At 49.1% G+C, this 20342-nt stretch overlaps 1 protein-coding gene across 1 annotated transcript in view; it reads right to left on the reverse strand.

The window, feature by feature from the left end:
• Positions 1 to 9371: 9371 nt before the first annotated feature.
• The window catches only part of LOC119177999 (uncharacterized), a 37470-nt gene continuing 26499 nt past the window's right edge, over positions 9372 to 20342 (reverse strand). Inside the window, exons 2-3 of the mRNA XM_037429171.2 lie at positions 14553 to 20066; positions 9372 to 9961 (exon numbers count right to left, since the gene is read on the reverse strand). Of these exons, the coding sequence (XP_037285068.2) occupies positions 9656 to 9961; positions 14553 to 18743 (4497 nt within the window). The 5' untranslated portion in view covers positions 18744 to 20066 and the 3' untranslated portion in view covers positions 9372 to 9655. The remainder of the gene's footprint in view (positions 9962 to 14552; positions 20067 to 20342) is intronic.

The following is a 20342-nucleotide window of genomic DNA, read 5'->3' on the forward strand; positions in this document are numbered from 1 at the left end:
CTCCTGCATAAAAACACACGTCGTCGGTTCTCGAACTCAACGTCTCGGTGATCTGCTTACGTTGAACCACGACAATATTTTTTGAGGTAACTGGTTTGTTAGGTTTGGGTATAAGGATAACCATTCCGTGTGTGCGTTGATCTGGCAGTGTGCCACTCTGCCAATGCGCATTGAAAATATCAGTGAGCTGTTGCAGTGACTTGTCATCTAGGTTTCTAAGAGCGGCGTTTGTTAGGCGGTTTTCCCCTGGAGTAGTGTTGCGGAGTCTATGTAGGGCTGCTCGGACTACTTCTATCGTGATATCTCTGTCCAGCTCACTGTCTGATGGGCTGGCGGAATTCGGCAAAGGAGTGGGAGTGCCCGGCGACGTAAGGAGGCTTTCAAGATTCTGTAAAGTGCTTCTGTGTCTTAGTAGTGCTTCTGTGATCGTGTGTTAAGCGAGCAACGTCCTAGTATGCTGTTTACTTTTATTGGGATCAATTATATGTTTTAAAAGATGCCATGCACGAGCGTTAGTAAGATTGCCTCCGAGATCCTCGCATATGTGCTGCCAATTCTGTCAGTATTCTTGACTGTATTCTTGAATTGGTGACTATATTCTTGAATTTGCGTCTAAAGCTCACATATGTTACTTTGGAGCTTCCTATTGCGTTTTTGTTGAGCATACTGCTTTATCAAACTTTCATGCACTTCTATCAAATGGGCAAATGTTTAGTCCTTGACTGGGACATAGTGTTCTGGGCTATATTTTCTCGAGCATGCCACTTGGTCTTCAAGAACCTGTGCTGTCCACGTGCGCACATCGATCGGCCCTGTTCGCCGATTTCCTTCCCGCTATTTTTCAAAGTTATCCCAGTTAATTAACTTATGTTTCATTCGTGCTCGAAATACTTGTGGACCACTGATCTTAACTTCTATAATGCAGTGATCACTCTTTGAACTGTGTATTGTTCTATTCCATTTATATTTTGGATGTGCCTTCCCGTAGTGAGACCTGTACATGTGTCCATCATTCCTGCTGTACCTTGCCTGGTTAGGAAATCAAATTCATTGTATATCCGTGAGCTGTGACTATTAAGTTTGTGTTATCAATACCTCACCTCTGCCAGTCAGCCAGGAAATGGACGTTGTAGCTGGGATCAGTGATAGCAGTGATCTACCAGGCTTCTTGACAGCACTCTTACAACGCAGGACATCATCAGAGCATTTGTTGTAATGCAATAAAATCTCTGCAGTCTGAGCACGTTGTGTCCATCTCGGCGTGTACAACACAAAAGAAGCTCATTGAGGGGCAAAAACTCGTTTGGAGCTATCTCAGTGTGATAGACTGCGCTCTTTTAAGTTTATGGTGAAGGTAAGAAAACACTCGTCTAATGCCCCTGTGCTGCGAGGTAAAGGTGACGAGTGGATCACCACACTCAAGCAGTTCCGAACCATTAGAGTGCTCTGATTTCCGCGACCTAAGTCCTCGCACACGATTATGAGCGATCTCATTGGGGTTCGGCCGACCGGTATTACGTACAGACATAAATGAGCCGGGAACCAGATAATATGGCGAAGTTAATCTTGCAAGAACCTTTGTAAGCACTCTAGTTGCCTCTGTTGAGACTAGGCCCGACTTAAAGGTCCTGTTATGGCGTTTATTAGCCGGCCCACAGCGAGTCTACACAATGGCCACAGTAACGTCCAAGCACGAAATCTCCGCGCGAGCGGCGTTCTTTTTGGGCAGACCCACTAGAAAGCACTTGAGAGTTCGACCCATTTCAGTGTTCGGCGGCTTCTCTGAAATCACACCGGGGTCGAAGAGGGAGCCGCCTGGCGACCTAACAGCTTGTCACTACGAGCGGGTCATAGTAAGCCTTCAGGCGCTCCCCGTTGACTATGTCGCGCCCGCGGCGGCGCATGTCCGAAGCTTGTTCAATTGACTCGATAAGATAGTTGACCAGAGATGTGCGCTCGATCACACGGTAGGGACCTTCATATTTCGGGAGTAGCTTGGAAGAAAGGTCAGCTACAGACGTCGGGATTGAGAACCATACAAGGAAACCAGGAAGGAACGTGGGCTCAGAAGTGGCGGAGCCATCACGAATACTCTTCTGCCGCTCTTGCTCATGCGTCGTAAAAGTCTTGGCAAGCTCGCGACACTCTTCAGCAAGCCTGGCGGTCTCGGAAATAGGTGTACACTCAGATGGATCTGGCGTGTACAGGAGTATCGTGTCGATGGTGTGTGACGGATGCCTTCCGTGCAGCAAGAAGAAAGGTGAAAAACCAGTCGTGCTCTGAGGGGCGGTGTTGTAGGCGTAGGTGACGAAGGGCAGTATGGTATCCCAATTCGTGTGGTTGGCGGCGACGTACATCGACAGCATGTCGCCGAGGATGCGGTTAAAACGTTCGGTCAGACCATTCGTCTGCGGGTGGTAAGCAGTAGTTTTGCGGTGGACAGAATGGCACTCAGTGAGAATGGCGTCGACGACTTCTGACAAGAAGACACAGCCTTGATCGCTGAGAAGCTCCTGGGGTGGACCGTGGCGCAGTATGAATCGATGTAGTAGGAAGGACGCAACATCACGCGCAGTAGCCGCAGGGAGAGCGGTGGTTTCGGCGTATCGCGTTAAATGATCCATGGCGACGATGGCCCAGCGGCTGCCAGTGGACGTCAGAAGGAGTGGTCCATACAAATCGATACCTATGCGCCCAAACGGACGGTCAGGGCAAGGTAACGGTTGCAGACCGGCTGGTGACATGTGTGCGGACGGTTTGCGGCGTTGGCAAGCGAGACAGGAGCGAACGAACTGCTGGACGTAGCGGTACATCCCGAGCCAGAAGTAGCGTTGTCTAATGCGATGGTAGGTTTTGAATACACCAGAGTGCGCGCACTGTAGATCAGAAAGGAAGGATTCACATATCTCCGACCGCAGACTGCGGGGTATCACGAGTAGCCTCGGCCGGCCATCGGCGTCGTAATTGCGTCGGTGTAGGAGGCCGTCACGAATGGCGAAATAGTGAGCTCGACGACGACACGCGTGGATGGCGTTGCGGACGGATCAGAGAGCAAGTCGATCAGTTGGGCGATCCAATTATCCTTTCGCTGTTCGGTAGCGATGATGTCAACATCAATGGCAGAAACAGCAACCGAAAATACTGAGCAGAGCACGTCAGCTTCAGGCAGAGGGGAGCGCGAGAGGGCGTCGGCTTCAGCATGCTGGCGTCCGTTGCGGTAAAGCACGTGGAGTTCGTAGTCTTGTAAGCGAAAAGACACACGGGCGAGGGGGCCTGAGGGATCCTTCAATGATGACAGCCAGCATAGTGCATGATGGTCGGTGACGACATCAAATGGGCGAACATACAAATAAGGTCGAAACTTTGTAAGAGCCCAGACGATCGCAAGGCACTCTGTTTCCGTGACGGTGTAGTTTGTCTCGGCTCTCGTGAGCGTATGGCTTACATATGCCACAACATAATCGGGGAACCCGGGTTTGCGCTGCGCCAGGACAGCGCCGAGGCCTACACTACTGGCGTCCGTGTGCACCTCTGTTGGGGCCGTAGGGTCATAGTGGCGGAGAATGGGAGGAGACGTCAACAAATGGCGGAGCTTCAAGAACGCGTTGTCACACTCTGACGACCACGAATTGAGGGGCCCGTTACTTCCAAGGAGTTTCGTCAGCGGTGATATAATCATGGCAAAGTTTCGTATGAAGCGTCGGAAGTATGACCACAGGCCCACAAAACTACGCAGTTCTTTGACGGACGCAGGTTTTGGGAATTCAGCCACGGCCCGAAGCTTGGCTGGGTCAGGAAGAATGCCATCCTTGGACACGACGTACCCTAGGATGGTGAGTTGGCGTGCTGCAAAGCGGCACTTCTTCAGATTCAGTTGCAAGCCGGCATTGCTCACACGTGCGAAAACTTCTTTTACACGTTGGAGATGGGTGGAGAAATCTGGAGCGAAGACAACAACGTCATCGAGGTAACACAAGCACGTGCGCCATTTCAAGTTGAGCAGAACGGTGTCCATCATGCGCTCAAATGTCGCAGGTGCATTACACAGACCAAATGGCATGACGTTGAATTCGTACAAGCCGTCGGGTGTGATGAAGGCAGTCTTCGGTCGAGCGTCATCAGCCAGGGGTACTTGCCAGTACCCCGAGCGTAGATCGAGAGAAGAAAAAAATTGGGCTCCGTGAAGGCTGTCAATTGCGTCGTCGATGCGCGGCAGTGGGTAGACATCTTTGCGAATGATCTTATTGAGCCGTCTGTAGTCCACACAGAACCGCAAAGAACCATCTTTCTTCGCAACAAGAACAACAGGAGACGCCCATGGACTGTCCGAGGGCTGAATGACGTCGCGTTGGAGCATATCGTCAACCTGCTCGTTAATTTCCTGGCGTTCAGCAGGCGACACGCGGTATGGACGTTGCCGTAATGGTGGATGGGCACCAGTGTCGATACGATGCGTAACAGTGGACGCGCGACCGAGAGATCTTCGCCCGACATCGAAATAAGAACGGTATTCTTGCAACAGGTCTAGAAGCTGGGAACGCTGTACTGACGTAAGGTTGTCATCAATGTATGGGCCAAACACATCAGGAGATGATGGGTCAGAAGTAGAAACAGCACTGATGGTACGCGAATCGGGACAACGCGAGTCTTCGGGTACGTCCAGAACTTGCGCGTCGTCGACGGGTTCCACTCTGCCGAGACATTCCCCTCGAACCAAGGTAACAGTGTACGGGGATAGGGTGGTCACGAACATAGCGGCATTGCCCTGGGTTATTTGCACGGTCGCGAAAGGTACTAGCAACCCTTTCCTTCTGGAAGCACGGTAGGATGGCGAAACGAGTGCAATTGTGTCGGAGAGACCGGTGCAGTAGACCGATACACCCATCGTCGGCCTTGGAGGCACTGTAGTATCGTCTTTCACAAGAATCTTGCTCAGTGTCGACGGACCGTCTTCTGCCGTAAAATGCGAGATGGGCGAGAGTTCAATTTCGGCGGCGGCACAATAAATGACGGCGTCGTTGCGGGAGAGAAAATCCCATCCCAAGATGACGCCATGAGAGCATGCAGGAATGATGATGAATTGGGCGACATACAGAACGTCCTGAACGACAACGCGAGCTGTGCAGCCTGCTGTTGGATTAATACGATGTGAGCTAGCGGTACGAAGGGACAGTCTAGAAATCGGCGTCGTGACTTTTTGAAGCAAGCGGCAAAGGTTTTCGCTCATAACTGATACCGCAGCTCCAGTGTCAATAAGAGCAGATGCATGAACACCGTCCACAAGCACGTCAATGACATTATATGGGCGGCTCTGAGGGCTTTCACAATGCGATAGCGTCGCAGTCCTTGCCTCTGGGACTGCGACGACTAGTTTTCCCGCTTATGAGCGGAAGAACTTGGCCGCATGGGGGACAGAGACCGACGTCGTGGAGACGGCGACCTTCGAGCAGACGGACCTGGGTGAGACGTCAGTGGCACAGACGGCTGTTCGTCGTTATACGAACGGCTAAGGTGGCCAGCAACAGGAGAAGAAATGGGAGCCGGCTGTAGTCGAGAGCAGTAATGGGCTACGTGACTGACGTAACCGCAAGCAAAGCAGATGGGCCGGTTGTCGGATGTGTGCCATCGGTTTGCCGGGGTGGGTCTCGCCCGGAACGGTGGCTGGAAAGGCTGCATGGTGGGCTGAAATTGTGGCTGAGGGGTTGCGCCAACATACGCAGCCGGCATACCCGCTGCAAAAAACGGAGGTCGTGCGGCAGCTTTGGCGTATGTCAGTGATGCAGGCGCTTGAACGACTGGAGGCGGCCTTGCGACCACTTGGATGTAACTTGGGGGTGCAAGGGCCGGAAGTTGTTGTGGGTGGTACGCAGGCATGACCTCCGCTATTTCCTGCTCAATCACTCGGCGGATGGGTGGAAGAATAGTAGTTGCCGATTGTTTAACGGCCGGTGGGTGGGCAAAGGGAAGGAGAGAGAACTGGCGCGCGATTTCCTCACGGATGAAGGACTTTAGGTCTGCCAGCAGCGCCACCTGATCACATCTCGCCTCCAAGCCAGCAAGCCCTGCTTCTCGTGGTGTAGAGCGACGGGTCATTGAACGCTGCCGGCGGAGCTCCTCGTAGCTCTGGCACAGCGTGATGACCTCAGCTACTGTGCCTGGGTTTTTGGCTAGCAGCATCGTGAAGGCATCATCGTCAATGCCCTTCATGACGTTCCAAATTTTGTCTGATTCGGACATGCTGTCATTGGATTTCTTGCACAGGTCCAGGACATCTTCAATGTAACTGGTGAATGATTCAGCGGCCTGCTGAGCGTGTTCGCGTAAGCGCTGCTCGGCTTGTAGCTTGCGAACGGCAAGGTGGCCGAAAACGTTGGTGATAGCAGTCTTGAAATCGGACCAGGTTGCGAACTCGGACGCGTGGTTGGTGTACCACAAACTTGCAACGCCCGCAAGGTAGAACACCAAGTTTGTCAACTTGCCGTCCTCGTTCCATTTGTTGGGGACGCTCACGCGCTCGTAAATGGCGAGCCAGTCCTCCACGTCAGTGCCATCGGCGCCCGTGAAGATGGGTGGATCGCGGATCCTGGGGACACCGGGACAAGGGGGTGGCATGGAAGGAGGCGTTTGCCGAGAGGCGTCGTGGGACATGGTAAATTGCAGGGTACGTGAGCGTAGTTCTAAGGGCATTGAAGGGGATCGTAGCACTCTTCACCAATTTGTTATGGCGTTTATTAGCCGGCACACAACGAGTCTACACAATGGCGACAGTAACGGCCAAGCACGGACTCTCCACGCGAGCGGCGTTCTTTTTGTGCTGACCCACTATAAAGCACTTGAGAGTTTGACCCATTTCAGTTATCGGCGGCTTCTCTACAGTCCTTACAACAGCCTGGGAGTCAGTGTAAATGGTGGTGCGTTCAGAATCTAGTAGCGCCATAGCCACCACTACCTGTTCAGCTACTTCTGCCATCGAGGTGCAAAGTGAGGTGGATGAGAGGTCTCTGTTGTGGTCCACGATAGTGACTGAAAGTCTGTCAGCATTTTTATGACGGGCTGCATCTACGAATGCTTCTGTACCCATCAGATGCTTTATGAATGCTCTAGCCCTCATGAGCCTTCGTCCCTTAATAAATTATGGATTCATGCTGCTTGGGCATGCGTCAATAATAAAGGATTTCCTGACATGATTCTCAAGCTGAATTGCCCCACCTTTGTTAATGCCAGGTTGAAGGGCCTGCGTCGCTTAACAGGTCTCTTTCTCATTTGGTACCAGATTGTTTGTGCCATTCTTTGCGATTCTGCTAGCTCATACATGTTATTACGTACCCCTAACTTCAAAAGCGCCTCCGAACTTGTTGCTATTGGGATACCGAGCGCTTTCTTTATACTTTTACGCATAAGTGTATCTTTCCTATTCTTCTCTGATTGTGTCCAATTAAGAGCCGATACTATTTAGCTCACATGACTCATAAAAAAGCATGAGGAACCCTAATAGAGGAACCCTAATGATTTTTTGTGGCAAACGCCTTATGTCCTGTTCATGCCAGAGAAATTCTTGTTGAATGCTTTCGCCCGGGCCACAGTACAGGCGTTCCTTTTTCTGATGAGCTGCTTGGTTCATGTTGTTTTTTCCGCACACCGTTGAGCTGAGCTAAGCTGTGTCCCCAAGCTTGGTTTTGACTTTCAACAATTTCAACCGTTTTACAAAAATCAACTGCTTTTTCTAACGTGAAGTCCCACTCTCACCCCCAAGTTTCTGTCTTTCATGCCACGCGCCAGTTCTCCTCGAACTATCGAACTTTTCAGCTCTTCAAAGTCGCACAACTGCGACTTTAGCTAAAGATCGTTAAAAAACTGCTTGAATGAATTGTCTTCAAGCTACAGGCGTGTTCTAAAGACTTGGCGTTCGTATGGTTCATATTGCTCGACTACAGTGTTCCTCACACGTCTGCACAATTACATCTAGCCCTCGCGCTACTCATTCGTCAGTTGAAAGGTGTTCAAAACGTCAATTTTTTCCTGACCTGCAACGTGCAGGAAGATTGCTGCTTTCGGGGTCTTCGTCCGTTCCGGCATCCTCGTTGCGGCCTTAAAGTATAGCTTCATTCGTTAAGCAAATTTTGTCCAGTTTTCTGCTGGAGCTTGTTCGGTGAGCACCAGGCGCTCGGACGGCAGGAACGCTTCCTTGGTGGCGTTTCAGCAGGCGGGATGCTGATTTGCTTCTGACACCATGCACCGACAGGCAGACAAGAGACCCAGAACAAAAGTGGCTTTATTGTTGCGGCACCTTGTCTTTTGTATCTGGTGCCCGCCCCATGGTTGTTAGACCAGCCCACGCCATTCTGGCACTCAGAGGTCAGCAAACAAAAGTCAGACTTACTCAAGAAATATGTGTTGCGCTTTTACTTATTTGGACTCAGACTAACCAAAATTTTCCTGAGCCAGACTTACACTCTCCACAGTTTTCTTCAAGCGGACTCTGACTGAAACTTCCCAAGACATTATTGACCCGGACTCTGACTCATGGCTCGATCTGAGTCAATGTGAGTCGACCCGGGAGTGAGTTCAATAACCTAGACTGTCATAATGACACTCGCTGCAGCCATACATGCTGAAGCGTCACTCCCACCACAAAAGCTTAAGGGCAGCTAAAAGGCATTACTGCAGGGCGTTCCCTTCCAGTCCTTACTTTACCGTATTTCGAGGATAAGGTGCGGCACGCAACGGCGGTGACCAGTGCAGCCGTCACTTGTTTTCTGTGCATAGACTTTTTTATTTATTGCCTGTTCATAGGTGCGTACATCAAACCACAAGCACAACAAAAACAAGCAGTAACAGTCCGACACAAACTAAAATTCCCTAAGTGCTGCCAAGGGCTCAACCCTCGACTACCCACTCAGGTACAATCTCCCAAGTTTTCTGCAGTTCAACAAACTTGGCCATACATTCACGGAAATACATTCGTGCAGGCCGTGTATCTTGATCGCAATAAACATCTGCCATAAATTGTGAAGGCCACATAGCATAATCAAATAAAAAAGCATTCTCTCTTCGTCCACTATTGGCAGAATATACCATCTGAATTTAAAGGTAATTCCTTCTCTAACGTCCTTTGAAGTACATCTCAAAAATTTACTCCCTCCCAACAATGTAAGAAAACATGGTCTATAGTTTCCGGTTTTTCACAGATAAGGTGATTTGTCCCCAAATGTGAGTAAAAACCACGGTCTGCTTTAAATGTCCTGACAGATAATGTACCTGTGTGAAGCTTAAAGAAGAAGGACTTCGCGGCGGGAGCCACTTGCATTCTCTTCACTCGTTTAAGCACATCTTGCCCTTGACTTCCAGCGTACATGGCATGGTACCGGGGTTCTGGTAAAACAACATCACACACACATCTTTGTACAACATTTTGCGAGTCACTGAAAACAAATATTCATGGAAAAATCTCTTTGCAAAGACAAAGCTTTCTTGAAAAACACTTCGCACAAGAAAGCTCCACGATTTAGCGGCGCCGCATTAGTATTGCAATTTCCTTGTGCCCAGTTCAAAGCGTAAAAATCACACGTGTATTTCGATCACAAAAATCTGCGAGAATCAAACGAAAGGGGAAAATGTTAAGACAATGGTTTGCGCCGCAACACAAGATTAGAGTTCACGGTCGGCTGTGATCCCATCGGTCGACGGTGACGACCGTGCAGCGTGGTACGAAGCTAACGCGTGCCATGTCAGAGTCGGGCGGGCAACTGAAGATCGCCGCGAACTCGACGACGTTGCGCAGCGGCACGTTGACGCGGTAGTGCGCCGGCAGCCAGGGACCGTGTTGTTCTTGATACACCACGTCAGATGCTTCGCAGTTATCCAGGGCGTAGTAGACGAAGAAAAGCTGATCAACGCTGAGGCCAGGAAGCTGCGCGAGCCGGAAGTCCAGGTTCCAAGTACGCCGGATCTGCAAAAGCTCCTAGAAGCACAGTTCATGGCTAAGCTTCCTTAGTTCTCCAGGTGTAGTGAACTTCATCAGTAAAATTTGACTTCTTCCATCACTATCGACATTATGTTTGGAAATAAAACAGATATGGTGCTGTCTCGTTTATCTATAGACGCATTCCTTAAAGTGCGATGTCATTTGAAGCATCTTTGTTCATGTAACCGTCCATCATTAATTACGTTGGCACGTCGTCTGAAGTGTATCTGTGTCCTCATCGATCTGCAAGGCCGTCGGAGAATTATACACAATGATAGTGAGTTCTTTGTCTAATTTACATTGAATCACAGAAAAATCACACGTACACTAAAGGGGGCCGTGGACCCCATTTTCGATCGTATTATGCGTAATGTGGCTTAGTGCTTGCGCAGTCGCAAGTGAGCTGGCGTAATATTAGTGCATTTTGTCGAACACATAATTTATAGCGGAACATTTGCACAAAGACGTCAGTGGCGGTATAGACAGCCAAGATTGGTGTACTCGCAAGCCTTGACGTAACAAACACGCAAGTGTTTGAGTGTCAGCATTACGGTGAACGATACTGTTCTTTGATCAACTGCGCGTGAAATAGAGAACTTTTATCTTCAGTTTGGCCTTGACATTGATCGATTTACAGGGGCTGAAACTTTGGTAGAAGACAATGACCCCGGTCATTTCTGCTCATGACGCCTCACGCGTCATGGCAAAATGGCGGTCCCTGGTGGTGTGCGCGGTTCACAGCAGGCGACTTCCAGGGCTTGTTTTGCACTGAAATATTCTTTTACACCCACTTTTCATACCTGTATAGACATAACGGATCCTCTACTTCTATAGTTTTGGCTAAAAACTACATATTTTAGCGTGACCGTGTCGTGGTCCCTTTAACAGTGTGCAATTACCTTGATTCTTTTCGGGCTAATAGCTGCATGGTTAGATAATTATTGAGCCATAACTATGAAGCTTCATATAATTATTTTTCTATACAGAACCCGTAATTGAAATGTGAGAAGGCCGCTGCGAAAGCACATGATACATGAAAAAGTACTGCGTCTGCGCCGGCAAGTTATAGAATGAGGAATGTCGTCACAGTTCACGTTAACCCAACGTGACTTATCCAATATGAAGTTTATTTATCAAAACATTGCGTTCAAAGACGTTATCAACCATGACATGTGTTTCTGTCTGGTTTGAATAGCACCGAGAGAGACGTGTATGTAGCGACAATCGTTTCCTAATACATGCTGACACCAAAGTTTCTCAAACTTTCTGACCTTGGGAAACTCAAACGGTTTTCCCAGAGTTCTACGAAACTTTTCCTTGAGCATGAAACAACCACTAGGTGGGTTGAGATGGGGGGGGGGTGGGGTAGGTGTTAACATTTTTTCACTCTCGCAACGAGAGTGGGCTCTTCTCTCTCTCTAATAAATATCGAAGTCCATCGCCGTTCATGTTAAATTAGTTATAGTACAAATACTTGCCATTCCCCACGCGCCGCCCCGCGTTTAGCGTGAGGGGCCTGCCAGCCTGACACTTCACGTTTCAGGCGGAGCTCAGTGTGCAATCCACTCACTCAAATTAAGTATCGGACGTACAGAGGCCCGCTTCATTAGTGTTCGGAACCAAGCTTGTCGTTCAGGATCTATCATAAAAAAAATTAGCCCCGTATCTGCATTTAATCTGCAAATGTCGTCGAAAGACGATAGTCTTGCGTGTGGAGAGAGTGAACAAAACATTTATTTGATATTATGCGCAAGAAAATTGGTGAATGGTATTCTGGAGGTGCTACGTTAGAGTGCTTCGAGCATGCAGCAGAGGCGAACGAGCGCACCAAGTCACGTCACACGTGAGACATGAGCGCCATCTAGCAGTTTTCTTAGAAAGCAAAGCACGTGGCTCTGAGACGGGTGTGCGCGCCCATCTCAGAGGTAATAAGGTGTAGAACGCAAGGCGACGGGCAGGTGTCACCACCGTCTCATCTGAGCAAAGCGTTGGAAACACTCGCCTTTCCGTGCAAGTGTTGCATGATCAGCGCAGCGTGATAAGTGCTACGGTCCTTAAAATTACTAATGCACGCCTTTTCTGGTAAGAGACGCAAATGTAGAAAATATACGTGCTGTTATGGTCCCCCAGATATGCGCAATAATTGTTATTGACGATTACACAAGCATGAACGCTCAACCTTGAGCAACATTGGTGGGCGCTGCAGATGGGGTCGGCCGTTTTAAGTACCCAATGCCGTTAAGACAGGACAAATACACAAATGTACAGACAGATAGACAGACCGAAATTTTTGCGTCGAAGGTCCCCAAGAAAGACTATCGTCTTAAAAAAAATAGCGCCACTTCGAACGCGAACAACGGGACATAAAAAGTTACGCTTCTCTCTTCACTCTTGTTTCCTGCTTTTATGCGGCTTTTCCCTTTAACAAGCGAGTCGTGCGTCTAGTTGATTCCCTGTAATAGTGTCAAGTCTTTATAACACAAGTGAAGTCTGAGCACCTGTCATGAGCATTTCGGGAACCACTTCAAATGACACGAACACTAAAGTATAATACAGTATAATATCTACAGAATAATATTCTACAGTATAATATTAGAGTTAAAACTCTGTCTAACAAGACCAGAATTTACGTAGGTCCCAAATCTAAATGAAAATTGCGTTTTTCGCAAATACATATCAGGTTCAACTTTGCTGTCAACCATAAATAAAGAAGCTATACTGGGAACCAATACGAATTTAACGAAGTTCTTTTTTAAAAGCTTTGGTAAAAAGAATCGCTAAATTGTTTTTAGTTTTTTACACACATTTCATTTTTCTTCAAGCGCGGGCGCAATTGGTGTAAAGCATCTGTCACCCCAAATTACGAGCTTGGCTTTATTTTGACACAGCACTCACACGCACGGAGCAGTGGAGTGGCCTACACAGTTGCGCTGCACCGCACCGGATCGTGCTACGTGTGGTGGTGGTTGATTTTTTCCTCACAAGGCTTATATTACTTTGTGCAACAGACCACACTGATCGCCTTTTCGCAATTTTCTTGCTCACCCTGCCTCCTGGCCGCCCTGATGGCCCACGCGTGGGTGGTCAGGTTTAACCTGAGCGTCCCTGAGTAAGCATAGCCAGGTGACGCTCAGTTACCTCGCGTCTATTATGGACCTAATAAAGTTATTTCACTTAATCACTCACCCTGCCTGCATAGTTACTGCATTCACTCTCTCTGTCCTTGCGTTTAGGACGCGTGTCGTATTTCACGTGACTGTTTACCTGACCTGCATAGGCGTGCGCTGGGTGGGGGAAGGGGGGGGGCGACGAAAATCTGCCCCATACATAAATTATTAGGGATGGGGGCGACGCCTGTCCCATACAATGACGGTAATAGGGAAGGGGGTGCTGCGACGAACCTTCATCCCCCCCTCTGATATGGAGTCCTGCGCACGCCTATGCTGACGTGCATCGCCTGGACAACATATGTGAGGCTCAATGCTCAGCACACCTGAAGAGACTTTTCTCAAGAGCACGCGTGGGCCAGCGGCAAAAACAATGCCGTGGTATATTTTGGGTGTATGTTACAACTTTAGGTTTCGATGGTCTGAAAAACCTCTGTGTTGATTTTACAAACTTCCCGAGTGAACCAATTTCAGCGTGGTAGTGACAATACGTTAAGACAAGTTTCAACTGCGATAAATTTACTCAGAATTTGAAGCACTATGCAGTAAAAATAAAACTTCATTTGGATGCCACTTAGTCATAGAATAAAGTCCGACAGGTCCTTGAAATTCTTTGAATATCCTTGAATTTTCTCCCATGAAACCTCTACGAACCCCGCAGAAGTTCAGGATTGCCTGTGTGATGTCCCAGTGATCACCACTCTTGGCTGCTCACCCGAAATCTGTGCCCGAAACAAGCGAGTTTGGTTTCGGCTGCTATAGCTGCATTTCGATAGAAGCGAAATGATAGAGGTCCTTGTGTGCTCGTATGCGCAGCAGTTCACCAGAAAAGTGCTGCCGTCAATCTGCTCGTGCTGCACACCGAAAAAAAAGCAATCTCGTCGAATGAGTATCTGTTCGTGTTTTTTTTATCTAATTCCTAACGCCCTATCCCGTAAATCACCTTGTACAAAAGGGTTGAAAAGTGGGTTAGTTAGTATAGATTCATACTTAAATACTGACAGCGCGAACTAATGCGAAGCAAAAGGATGAGACAAACAAGTGCAGGCTCAAACTCTGTTCATTCACCGACGATATTATATGCCAGGAAAACATGAAGAGAAAAAGAAAATACAAGAGGAAAGGTTCCACCGTGATCAAGTTACGTCCAGAAACAAGATTACAATATCTAAAAGCGATAAAGATGGTGAGCTGACACAACTATCAATATCTATCAATATTCTTTTTATAAAAAAGTTTTCGCAATTTTTTTTATAATTATGGTGTCCCGATGGGCGCATACTGCAGATGTGCGCTAGTTTGTCTCCTGCTTTTGCGTGCTGTTACATTGCGCTGTCAGTGTTTCAGTATGAATCACCTTACACGTCTACATAGCCACGGATACCATATCGTACTCTAGTGTTCACGTCAAACCTGCATACCTGGAAAGCTCTGAAGGCTAGCTGCACAGCAACCGTCTGCTGTAGAAACGCGCCACGTGCCGTCACCGAATTGGGAGCGACGGCCGAGTGGCTCAGACCTGCCGGCAGCTGCCGAAGTTCCCACTCGAAGCAGCCGAGTACGTCCTCGAAGCGGCGCTGTAGGTCGTCACTGTAGCGCAGAGAAGACTGGACGGCGTCCCTGTGAAGTAGCGCTTCCACCGCAGCTCGGTAGAAGCGCACGGCAAAACGCGCAAATTGAAGCGAGAAGTGGCTGGTATTAACGGGAACGGAAACGTTGAACAGCGCCGCAGGGACATAAAGACGCCTGCAGGGGGCGTCGTACGTCACCGTCGTCAGAAGCTGTGAGCGCGGCACTGGCTTCACGTCGGCAATACCACTCTTTATCAGGGGGCTCAAAAGAGTTCTCTGGCGGTTCCTCGACAAGGCCACGAAGAACTTCACCGAGCTGTCCTTCGCATACGAGGCGGAAGAGGTGGGGCAGAATGTGCTGTCGTTGCTCTTTGGCAACGTCGCGTACTCCTTGAGTAGATAGCGGGACATGACGGCTCCCATGTCGTCCATCCAAGCAAGATACTCGATACTCCGCCCGAAGCTAGTCACCAGCTGCGCTAGCTTGTTAGCGACAATGCCTCCCGAGTCTCGGAGGTACTGGCTCGAAGTCTTCGCGAAGCAGCCGGGCAAGACGCGTTCCACTGCCACCAAGCAAAGGCGACCCGTGTTTGACACGTCGGGGAGAGTCCTGCCGAGTATGCTCTTGCCAAAAAGCTGCCTGAGGAGCCGGTGCCTATCTAAGAAAAACGGTGCGAGGTTGATGAAAACCAGAAAGCCCAAATAGTTCATCACAGCTCGTGGTGGCAACTCTCGAAGTGCGGCTACTAGATGGCCCTGAAGAAAGTCTGGAGACTTGATCACTACCTTCGTTTCTTCATTGAAGAAGGAATCATTGCCAAAAGTAGCACTTAGGAGGTCGGCGATGCCAGGGTCCATGTCCGACAGCCTAACCACACTGAAGCCGCGCATGCCCATTTCTGAAAGTGGTGGTTCCGGGGGACTAGAACTGAAGCGAGTTATCACTTGCATCACCTCGTCGACAAGCTGTGGACCCCCTGAGCGGCCGACAGCTGCCATTGTTTCCACAAGAGCATCTTGGATCATGTTAGTGACCGCAGGACGGGCAGCATCGTTGCAAGAACATAGAAAAGAAGGCTTCCTCATGCCTAGAGCGACCTTTGTGGGATCTTCTGGGTCGATGGCCACGTGTACGTCCACTAGAGCATTCAAGCCAAAGTCTTTAATCAACTCACCAGCAAATGACCAGACATTTCGTGTAGATGCTAATGCCTCCGTCGGCCACTGACGTATCGTCCACTGCCGAAACAGGTCGTCCATGGCTGCAAGCGCTCTGCCTGAGAGGGTGCGGTCTTTGCACGCGTTGTACAGTTCGAGAGCTACACTGGTTTGTTTTCTCAAATCGGCTGTCAGGCTATCTATGAGATCATCCTGGATCATCGTGTCACTCGAAATAGCAGTCCCGGTTCCAGAGCTCTCCAAGTACTGACCACGCACCCACTTCTTGCACACGTGTTGGTAAAAATTGTCGCAAGGCCCCGTCGTAATACTCAAGAGGGACTTGAGCCTTTCAGCTTCTCTGTTGCAGAACTCCGTCGAGCAGTAGTAGATACCAGCTGGAGGCAACGGTGTTGTGTTTGGTTGCAAAGGCTCCCTAAAATACATGAAACATAGATAGACCAAAGCAAGGACGACGACGGAAGTGCACACCATTATTGACACGCAGCAGCATGTGGATGGTTCCGATTTAGCCACCGGTGTTACTTTTTCGGTTTTCGTCGATGCGACAGGCGCCCGCGCCGCAATTTTCACAATTTCGCTCTTTTGGTTGTTAAAAGGTGTTTCGCAGTGGCAGCGATGTTTTCGTCTTTGCCGATTGCCTACGTCCACGTCACTGCAAGGCAAGATGTATTTTTCTACTTTAGGTTGGAGGAGAACCATTGTCTGTCCGGGAAGACCATGACGATGTCTGGGATTTTTGCATGCCAAACAGTAGCTCCCTGGCCAAAATTTTTTTCGAGGCTTATGTTTTACATTCTTGCAGTAATGAACTACGCCAGTAATCAACGGGTCAGCATCCGCAATGGCAGCTGGTGGGGTTCGCTCAGTTATTGTTTTTTGCACAATGGACGCTCGCTTGGTAATTACATTAGCGCTGAAGTTTCGTATCGGAGGACTATAAGCTGAAAGTTCGTCAACCCAGTCACAGGAACAAGAAACAAATTTTTGTGGGCGTATCGGGATCACAAAAGCGTCATAGTTTGATAACTTCTCCGATCTTTCCCGATCTTTTGCAGCGTCTCTGCTACTCTCAGAAGCTGCTTGCCTCGCCTTCAAAACCCGAGAGCGACTACCTTCGGCCTTCATTGGTTCATGCGCAATTGGACTTGAGTCCGCCTTATCGCTATTTGCTGGCAGAATCATCTTAAGAGTTGGCTCCGGTTGCATTGTGATGCTGCTGCTGTCAAGAGGCTCGCTGGAGGCAATCCTAGAGTTACGTTTCACTAACGTTTTATTACTGCTTGTCACAAAGAAACACTGAGGCGTCGTGTTAAGTCGTGACGGCTCCGTGGTAAAACCTAATTCACTGTCAATCGGCAAGACAGCCGTTACTTTTTCTTCTAAATCACCCGGAACCACAGCTTTTCGCAGGAGCACCTTCTCTTGCCTTAGCATGTCCTTTGCGGACTTTGCTATGGGTAAGCATCTAGTTGATTCACCTTTGTTTGCAGTGTTTCCTACTAAAGTGGCCGCCAGAGTCCTGTCGTCAGAATGCTTTCGTGGAACATTCGTGAACCTTGACGTTGTCGACATGTCATTATGGATCGCCGAGGAAACTGAAGGCTTGCCTACAGAGCTGCATGACTTGTCGCCATTAGGTGCTTTCTCGCGACTCCATGAAGTTACCGTAACGCACTTAGATGATAAGCTATCATGTTTTATCGTCGTAGTGTCTGGCTCAATGAACTCGGTTACCACGGGAGACACCCCCTTTTTTTCTCGTGGTCCTGTCGTGGCAGTAGAGATTGGCAGATGGGCTCCTTGTTCTGGTAACACATATTCACCTGTTGAGCGTAAGTCTCCAGTGAGTCCCACGCGCTCACTGTGCCTTGAGCCATGTCCCAAAACGACGACCGTTGTGGCCAGATTAGATGAACTCTGTCGGGGATCAGTACTCCACGGTGGATTTGCCGAAGTATCACTACTTACGGCTTGGAAAACAGCAGGTATCGACCGCATTTTAGAATTGTCTAGAAGTTGCTTGCCGTCAGTTCGCGAGCTTTCATGGTCTGATTTGCTCACTTGAGTCGAGGAAGTTGCAGGGTGATGTACTTCTGGTTCTTGTAACGTGCCGTTCCTGAAAGTAGTAAGGGGCTCTTCAGTGAGTTCAGCCTTTTCGCTTTGGGTCGCACTGTTCCTTACAGTGACTGTACAATTAGAACTGGTTGGCATAGAAGGCACCCGATGCTTTCCGAACAATCTTCCAAATAAATTAGAAGGCCAAAGGCACATTTTTAAGGTGTCATGGACACTTAGCGAACCCAAAGAAGACTGCACGTTTTTACTTCTGCTGGTCTGAACGCTTGTTTTCGCTGTGCGCTTTGCAAGCGTGGGATAACTGGATGCGTTAGTTTGCAAGCGTCCTCGATATTTATAATTGCATGACTCCTTGAAACTTGAAATTAAAACAAGCCTGCGTCTGGATAACGAAATCCCTCTTGCCAGAATACACTGGTTGGAACAGCCAGTGCTATCGGTTAGTGGCTTTTCTTCAAAGGTATTTCTGCTGTCTTTCTTCGGGTCTGCTTTGTCGGTGCACTTGGCGGAATTTTGGCCTACGCTGCGCAGTTGGCACAACTCCACTGGAAACTCTTCCTGAGTTTGTGCAATTCTGGAGCAAGAAGGCGCTTTTGAAGAGACGTCTGCAAGTGATTTTGAAGTGGGCAAGCATGGACTGTGGTTGGTGTCGTGGCGAAATTGCGGAGCGTGAGCCTCAGTCGAAGCTATGTCGACGTTCTGAGTTTGTGTGCTTCTAGCGCGAGAGATCCGAACCTGCGTGGTTTGGGTTTCAGCGCACTTCGTTTTCACGTCTTCTCGCATGGGCAAGTACAGCACACTTGTACCTGTTTGTGCACTGCACGAGACTGGCGAAGCAAAGCCTGGCGCTTTCTCAAATTTAAAAGCTGCCGTATGAATAGATGTGTCGGTTGTGCAACTGCCGCCAGCTGCTGTAACTTCTAAATTGGTTTTTTGAAGAGGCTTGTCAAAGTCTCCTGACCTACACCACGAGTCTTGGAAGCTAAACGAAGCGGCATTTGTGGCATGGGCAAGAGTTGAAGAAGGCAGTTGGAACGTCGAAAGCTTACCACACCTTGACGGCTTTAAGTGGCTAGTGTGCGCGAATGCCTCCACACTGCAACGGGGCTGCCACTTTTCCGTAAAGCCAGAACACTCTAGTGCTTCGTGGGTCACGGTCTGCCGTATTTTATATGGAGAAACAGTTGCACAATCTCGTGGTGTCGCTACATGCCGGTCGTCACTGCAAGGCCCAGTATTTGACGTTTCAGCACGTGCAGATGCGACTTTCAAAGCTAGAGGCGAGTCTGATGTTGCCCTTGCGTAACGACCATCACCACGTGTGGAAAGTAAGGAAATTGCCGCGCTTTCGCCATGAAGGTCAGAGGCATCTGCTGAAGCCGCTGTCCTAGAATGCTACATCCCGTGTAATAGCTGGGTGGTGTCGCCTTCATAAATATTTTTCTCTACCACGTCAGTGCAATCTTTGGTGGGCAGATCATCTATGACTTTGACATCGCTGTCCGTTTCCATTGCATAAATGCTGTCCACTGATTCGCGCCTGTCTTTAGGCCGCGATAGGATTATGTTATTGATGGATCTCTGTTTGCTTTCACAACACAGCAGTATAGAGGAAGAGTACGTCCTGGATTGTTCTTCAGCGTTTTGGTTTCCTTTGTCGTCGAAAGCAAGAACAGCGTCTTCATTCCTTTTGGCGTAGTGATGTACACTGCGCCGCCCCCAAAACAAAGCCGTGACGAGGTTCCTTAGCATTGTCGACACCTTGTTGGTAGTCGCATTGTCTCGATGGACAGCGCACAAATCATCGATGGATTGCCTGACAGCAATGAGCTGTCTTTTTGGTGAACCTTCTTTCGAACAAGATGTGTGGCCAGTGTTTGCCTGGGGCAGCCTGGAGTCGTCGTCACGCTCCTTTCCGCGTAAATCGCTTTGAAATGTGTGCGTGATTTGAGAGCACTGGGCACCGACTGATTCTTTCGGAAATGTGTAGTTCCCCGAGAGCCACATCACCGAGCCGCCATCATTGTGAGGGCCTTCCTGCTGGTGTTGTCGATGCCTCCCAGCCTTCAATATTGCGTGGCTATAGCGATGTGTGTTCCCTGGGGGCTGCAACAAAATAAACAAAGTTGCTTGTTTATTTTTCTGGAACATCCATTCTCCGTACGAACAACAACAGGTCCCTAAACTCAGGAGCAGGAGATGCACCTGCGTTGGGGATTGCACGGCACACTAATCCTCGTGCCTCGCTACGCGTCATCTCGTTGAGGGTACGCGCGGCTTTCTACACTGACCACGTGAGCCCCGGAACCTAAGTAACTGTATGCGGAGTGATGTCCTTACACTTCAGGAGTCTGTAAGCCAGTTCTGCAACAAGTCTCCTTG

Source organism: Rhipicephalus microplus, chromosome 1 (assembly GCF_043290135.1).
Source record: "Rhipicephalus microplus isolate Deutch F79 chromosome 1, USDA_Rmic, whole genome shotgun sequence".
In the NCBI taxonomy this organism is placed as follows: domain Eukaryota; kingdom Metazoa; phylum Arthropoda; class Arachnida; order Ixodida; family Ixodidae; genus Rhipicephalus; species Rhipicephalus microplus.